Source organism: Varroa destructor, unplaced genomic scaffold, assembly GCF_002443255.2.
Source record: "Varroa destructor unplaced genomic scaffold, Vdes_3.0 BEIS01000001.1, whole genome shotgun sequence".
Lineage (NCBI taxonomy): Eukaryota > Metazoa > Arthropoda > Arachnida > Mesostigmata > Varroidae > Varroa > Varroa destructor.
The window spans coordinates 13,922,946-13,930,125 of NW_019211454.1; the positions used below are offsets into that span (position 1 = coordinate 13,922,946).

At 45.5% G+C, this 7,180-nt stretch overlaps 1 protein-coding gene across 1 annotated transcript in view; it reads right to left on the reverse strand.

The window, feature by feature from the left end:
* LOC111250784 (bone morphogenetic protein 7-like) overlaps positions 1–2,869 on the reverse strand; it is a 52,182-nt gene extending 49,313 nt beyond the window's left edge. Inside the window, exon 1 of the mRNA XM_022806538.2 lies at positions 267–2,869. Within this exon, the coding sequence (XP_022662273.1) occupies positions 267–648 (382 nt within the window). The 5' untranslated portion in view covers positions 649–2,869. The remainder of the gene's footprint in view (positions 1–266) is intronic.
* Between the last annotated feature and the right edge of the window lie 4,311 nt (positions 2,870–7,180).

Below are 7,180 nucleotides of genomic sequence, written 5' to 3' on the forward strand. Positions count from 1 at the left end.
ACGCTTCAGGCTGTAATGTGTCTACATGTTTTTTCCTGCCAGTTAATCTGCCATTTAGTATAGAAATTTCCGTTAAATATTCAGCTTCACTCTTATCATTTACCTGTTATTATCTGTAGCAACTACTGATACATTCGGTCCCGACGACTCGTGGAATCGGTCGTATTTTTTAAACTCTCTCTTCGATTACACAGTAGCTGTTTCGAAAGAAAGCCAATAAAATAGCCAATAAAGCAAAATATGCATCACACTACTCGAATCCCTACCTTTATCAGTGAAACTTCGAATTAGGTTAGCATTGTATGGGTTGGCAGTCTTCATGAAGCCCTGCTCCGTTGCCGTGTAATTGTACAGCTCGAGCATATACTGTGGTGGCAGGACGTGCCCACGGAGCTTTGGCTCCTTCAGGCCAAACACTTGCAGTAGCCGTTTGCCGGCCCGAATCTCCTCAGCTGTCGTTGTTTGGCCTGATTCCGATCCATGGTAATTGCGATCGATGAGTTCCTGTCGACGGTGCTGCTGATGCTGTTGATATCGCGACGAAGAAAGGGGAAATGACGACACTTCTTGGTTAATATGAACATTTCGCGCAGTAGCGGCCGTTGTCGCCCAGCATATGACTGCCAGCAAAAGCGTCCGACATGTCATGTTGCCGCCGCCGCTTGACTGGTTATGTTGATCAATCGATCGGATTGGGCTAATGAGAACGGCTTCAGATCAGTTCGTAGCTGGTATAAATGCAGACCTTCACAGAACCAGCTACTTCCGTACGCTGAGCTCGGTATAGGGCAGCTCACCTTAGTCATAAGCACAGATCACCAACGCGTCCTCTCCGTGTCTTGTCGTACTAAAGTTCGTCCACGCATCACGCCGATATAATCATGGACAGCAACGCTGCAGCGTGTCCTGCTGCCCAGAATAAATCCGTTTCGATACTAAATCAATGTAGTCACTTGCCTGTCACGATGTACCGATGTATTAGATTAAATGCAGATAGGAAGCCTCAGGATGAATTTAGCACTGGCGAAAACATGCTATCAGGCCGCGCGAGTTTAAACGGTGCTATTCGGGAGTTTCAATAATCCGTCGACAACGTTTAATACATTAAGGTAACGGCTTTTTCACCTACTTCAATGAAGTGTTTTGAGCAAAACGTTGACGGTGAATGCAACGCCCCACAAATGTTATTGGCTACATAGGCAAGAACGGACCGTTCGCATTTGGGTAGTGCCGAACTAACTCAATGTTGTGGTACCACGACAGGTAAAACTAATCGTCCTTCAATTTTGTCAACATGAGAAGCAACTGTCTATCCAAGAACCGTATTGTCAGAAGACGATCGGTGGCATTCGCTGTCGTCCTAGTAGAGAGAGCCTCTAAACGAAGCACTCAAAAATACTCATTATCATCTTTATCATCAGAAACCACAAAATCTAACGTAGATAAGTGCGGACGTAACTTTAACACGTCAATAGGCCGACGATCAGTCACCCACTGATGCGCATAAATAACACAAATGACGCCACGGCTCGATTGATATGTGCCATCACCAACAATTAATCCAGATATATTACCACAACTTCACAGCAGAAATAAGCAAGACAACGTTAAACATTGATGGTATAACGATTACGTTGCATCATTAAATTCCTCTTCGATCCTTATGCAGACTATGCCACGATGCCCTATTGCTGAGAGCGAATCAGAGTCTTCCAAACCTTAAGCAGCGCTTCGCTGGAACGCACGTCCGGCAGCGCTAACTTTACGGAGGTTCCGTTACGGCAGACGGAGTCTGTAATGGGCGCAATCACAGGTTTTCATGAGACACTCGGCCAAACACGACGACCATATGCTGATGTGCATTGCAACTGTGTACAACTCTTCCGGCGGGGAGGGGGGGGGGGTGAAGCCTAGAAACTCCTGCAGATTAAGACACTGTTGCAAAGAGTCGATCAACTTCGAAGTTTCTTTGAATAGACTCAGTCCAGAAACCAAGGCCAAGGCCTATTCGAAAAGTGTGTTCGCAACATTAAACTAAGCTGAGTTTTAACTAGTTGCTGAACGGGAACTTGCTATATTGTCCCATTTTCATTGCCTTTGTTGACCCAGATCAAGATTGCGCCTTACTGATGTGCTAGGTCAATTCAATATCTTTGACTATTAAACGAATGCCATTCAGTTTTCGATTCAGTAGTGCTTCTTGTATGTACAAGTTTCCTCTGTTCAGTGTATAAGAGCACGCCGTGTTCGACGAATGAACTCTTGGCGATAAGTAAATACGAGCTGCCAGCCGCTAGTTCGTGCCTGAAAAGACGATCCGTATCTCTGTTTCGTCTTCTCGTCCCTTTTCACCGAACCGACCAGCAATATGCTATGAAGGTCGAGCCGCAGCAGCTAGTACCTGTTTTCAGTTTGCGATTGATCCGCCTGCTTGATTGTTTTTGTATTCGGTGTTTTTAGTGTAGTTAGCCCCTATTCTCACACAAACAGACGTTATTGCTATTGTAGATTCCTAGTTCTTTTGCCTGTAGTGGACGCTGCGGTCTAACTAGAACCATCACAACGCGGCGTAAAACAAGTTCGGCAACAAGAGATAGATACTGGTAGAGACGACTGCCATGCACCGATAAATTCACATCGACGAGGTACTAATGTCCGATTTGCATCGGATCCGACTCGACGGACAAGGTCAATGGCGTGAGTCTGTTCCCGTTGGAGTAGCGGGTCCAACTTGCTTCGTCTTCCTTCTCTGCCGTTTCGCAGTGGCGGTAGCTAGGCGGTAGGCTAGTGGGCAGGCCCATCCGCATTCAGCTGAACGTATTGTACCACAACTCCAGCACAATTTAGTCGAAGTCGAACTGCGTGCGTCTGGCGCGGGATGTTGTTGTGGACACCGGCCTTCGGTAGGAGAGACCCCTGGCGTGGAGAGGGCGTCTGCTGGGAAAGGGTCACACGGCTAAGACGTCGCAGTTCGCTATGGCCTCGACTGCTCGCTGCTCATCGCCATACAGTTATAGCGCCGTGGACTAACACCGGAGTAGTAGAACCAGTAGTAGGCGAAGAAAGGTTTTCTTTTGGCCGTCGCCGTCGGCCAACGCCTGTGCTACTGGCTACTCGACTTAGGAATAGCTACTGAGGCGGAGGAGGTTCTGTTAGCGTTTACATTCACGTCCGCCAGTCTTCCACCGTTCGCTTATGTTTGTATTCTCCGCTACAGCGTTAGACAGCCCCTGCTCTGACAGAAGCCTGAGTCAGGCTGGGGCAGAACCTGAAGTTCGAAACTCAAACCTCGCCAGTCAGATTACCGATTCGCTTCGATATCTGGCCAAAAGACGCAAGCAAAGCCCAGACTGGGCATAACACTAACGGAGCTCAGCTCAAGCGACGGAAGGGTATAGCAGGCAACAGGTTACATGCGGTAGGATGACCGAGTAAGTAGGTGATAGCAGACAAAACCGCTCGGGACCTAGGGGAGTTCAGGGTTCCTTTAAGCGGATGGCCGCCTAGCTATCGCCCCTCAAGCGTTTCCTCGTTCGGTCGCTGGATCGTTAGTTGGTGGGCTTTTTGGTCGATCAGGCTACTTCTGAACTTTGGCGACTGCTCAAGCGTTTTCGATTTTCAGATGTTCAACACGTTTGGGTATATCCATAGAAGAGGAGATCGCAAGCGAAGCAATCGGCCAGATTTGAGATGGCCCCACGTGGCAACGCAAGGTTAGAATAGCAAAAGTATACAACTGCCAAACGATGAACAGAACTTCACAGCGTTAGTTGTAAATGTTAGTGGTTATGGATGTAGCAGACGGCTAATAGCTAACGAAACATTTGTCGAATCTGTGCATTTTCAGATAAAATTGCTCACTACTACGCTAAGTTGGCTGTGCAGTGCTCATATGTAATCAATAGATGATAAAGCATTCAATGATCTGAGCAAATCAGATCACTCCTTATCATTTCATCGCTGATATAATCGTTGTTCGATTAAAACGATATATAAATACATATTAGTACCCGAGCGAAAAAAGATGGCTAATTATGCCTTGCTAACTTGTTTCGTGTGCAATAAGAATCGTAAAAGCTAATCGACGATGGTAAGTTCACCTCCACATACGTGTGGGCTCCTTTTTGCCGGAAAAATCTAGTTTGGGTACGTACATTGCTAAAAATTAACGTAGTAAAGCATCTAGGGCATGCTGAGGATATACTTATTGGAAAACCAGTAAGATAAACTAATCGATACGCTGATATGTCGATGTAGTGCGCTTGCGTTATTAGGCATATTTGAATCGGTAACTTAACGCCTCTAAAATGCTAATTTAACTTAGAATTGCTCATAATATTGAGCAGCATTATTGTTCGGGAAAATCACTCGATGAGCGAAGTGTCATAGGTCGATATTTGTTTTTTGACAATGATTGGCTACACTGGCTATTATTACATTACAACTGAAGTATAAAAAGGGTCTAGATCTGACTCAGTCTTTGAAAGTATGAATGAACCCTATCCAACTTATAAATAAAGGTCAATCCGATTCCTGGGTCGGAATGTTGACACTTCAACAAAAATGCCCAAACGACGTGGCTCTTATTCTATCTCCACCCATCGTAAACGGTAGAAGCAGCCACAGCCATTTAACCGACAGAAATATATGAGGATCGACTTGGTGCGATCCGTAAATGCTCGATCCGGTAAGTACACTGCCGAGCGTCTCGACCCCTTTGAGTGACAAGACCGCTTTCTCATCTTTGCTTCTAATTGGCTGCCAATCCCTCAGCCGTGCTGCCGTGGCATCATTGCACGATCAGGATGACGTCGGGAAGAAGCTTTTCGTCCTCGTTTCGCTCATCCAAGACGTCACTCGCCCATCCACATTTTCCACCTTCTATCTCTAGGGGATATGGACACGTTGGACGTACGGCGACAGCCATAGACAAACAGTACACTTCTTAAACCTAACTGACACCTCGGTAAGCCCCAAACAAGAAAGTTCTCCTATTACTCTTCAATAAGAACATACGGGGACGGGATTGTCTACGAACGATAGTACACTGAGCGAACAGACCGTCGCCAGGCCGGCGAACGATGAGTTACTAGCAAGTCGCTGGCCTGTCCTTCCAAAATTCACACTCATATGGGCCAACTGAATCTGGTGGATGATAGGGCGCCGACGACAGTGAGTGAAGGCCGCAGTGGGCGAATCAGTTTCGTATGCTGCTCCAAAGTCTTCCTAAAAATATTTTCCCAAAGCCAGCACCAGGATAGTATCGGTGATGGGCGCGCTTGGTAATGGGCACAGCTGGTAGCCATGCAGCTAATGTCGAGGTGGCTGTCTACGCAAGGAACTCGCCACTAAGGCAAAGAGGAACGGCTAGAAGCCAATAAAACGATAAGAACGAACGGAGGAATGAGTGGGATAATTGGCGCATCCGACGATACATGAACGAGTCTCTCAAAGTTTCAGCAGATGGGTGTCTAACCGGCTGCTAGCTGACCCCATGCCGTACACGCTGCACTCTTCGAGAATCTCATTAAGTGCTAATTAATGCTCTAAATAAACACCGTAATTACGTATGTGCCAATAAAGAAACGGGAGCCAGTTCTAGCAAACTAGATAGCGAGCTGCCGAAGCAACGCTGAAGGAAGATGGACGACACGAATAGATAAATATATTGGACAAAGAAGCATGAAGCGAGCGGGTGTCAAGAATCTATCGCGTGTTATGTAAAATAAACTCGATAAGGAAACTGACAGTTGTTGTGCTAAGTGGGAACAGAAATGAGAAAAGTTGATAAAAATCGCGAGAGAAATTTTATATATCTATATAGAATATGTCCGGTAAACTATATAAAATAGCAAACATAAAAACATGGAAAAGAACATGACAGATTCATCACTATCATTACAGGTGATAGTATGCACACAGCTGCTAGATGAAGCGAGTTAGCCGGTTTAAGAGTGAAGTTCCTTCAATGGCCCATTTTAGGACTTTTTTTTCCTGTCAGTGGGGAGAACGCTTGCCCTCAAGAACCAACTGGCTTTTTGAATATTTAGCTACGTTCTAATTTCCTTTTCATAGATTTGCTGATAATGGTGAAGAGGCATCGTTACTTCGTGTGTGACAAAACAGGACGAGAAGCCTGTAAAAGGACTTTGGTTAGTTCTTGTTGCTTTCGAAAGGAGCCTGCAAGTGGACCGTGACAGCGGACCCTATGCCCCCAATAGACCGTTCCTCCTAGTGAACTCATAGAAACCCATAAACAATTCTGCGAATCAAAGGCATTAGAAACTACTAGTAAAATGTAACAGCTTTGTGGTTTGTACATTTAGAAAGTATTTAAAAGGTCTGTGCAGATCAGTTAATTTCGGTCGAGTCTTTCACAGTTACGCTGGGTATGCCAGGCTTATATTATTTTTCACGAATTGTTGCTGAACCATCTCGAATGGCACACTATAAAGTCTCTATAAAGTTAACTGCTACATAAATCTAGGCCACTTCCTCCGCATAGGATCAATGGATGGATCTGAATGAGTATATTGTTACAAGGGCACCCGCCGTATAGTTGTAATAGGCTCCTTAGATACGGTTCGCAGAAGACTGTCAAGCGTTACTTTACCAAGGCGGCGTCAAAAGATATCAATTACTCCCGGTACAAGTCGGGACAACCAAATCTATATATAACATTTTCCGACTATAACTAATTTACAGTTGTATTGTTCGCCAGTGACCGAAGTTCTAATCCAGTGATATCTTTTACCACGACGTGGCGTTACTATAGTCATTAGATGCGGTAAAACGCAAGCCTGAAAGCATTACAACGGAACTTCAGATCACTGCAGACCTGATTCTTTGTAGCTCCTTAGACGTACAGCATACAGAACAGAGCATCAAATCAATAGCTACGCCTGCGAATAATAATGTGCGATATATGTATACAAACAGATATAATGGATATCTTTTCGCTCTGCTTAGTACTAGCCGGATTCGTTGGTTCAACTCGGTGTCTTCGCTAGGAACAAAGCCGTACTTCTTTTGACGCGTGAGGTTAAGCTGTTCTCCAGCCAATGACGGGCGGAACAAGTGCTGCCAATGTGTGCACTCAGGGGCCACAAATGGAAGCAACGGAGAACGATCACCGACGGCCCACGTCGACGAAGGAAAAGCAATCTAATCTATACAGCAT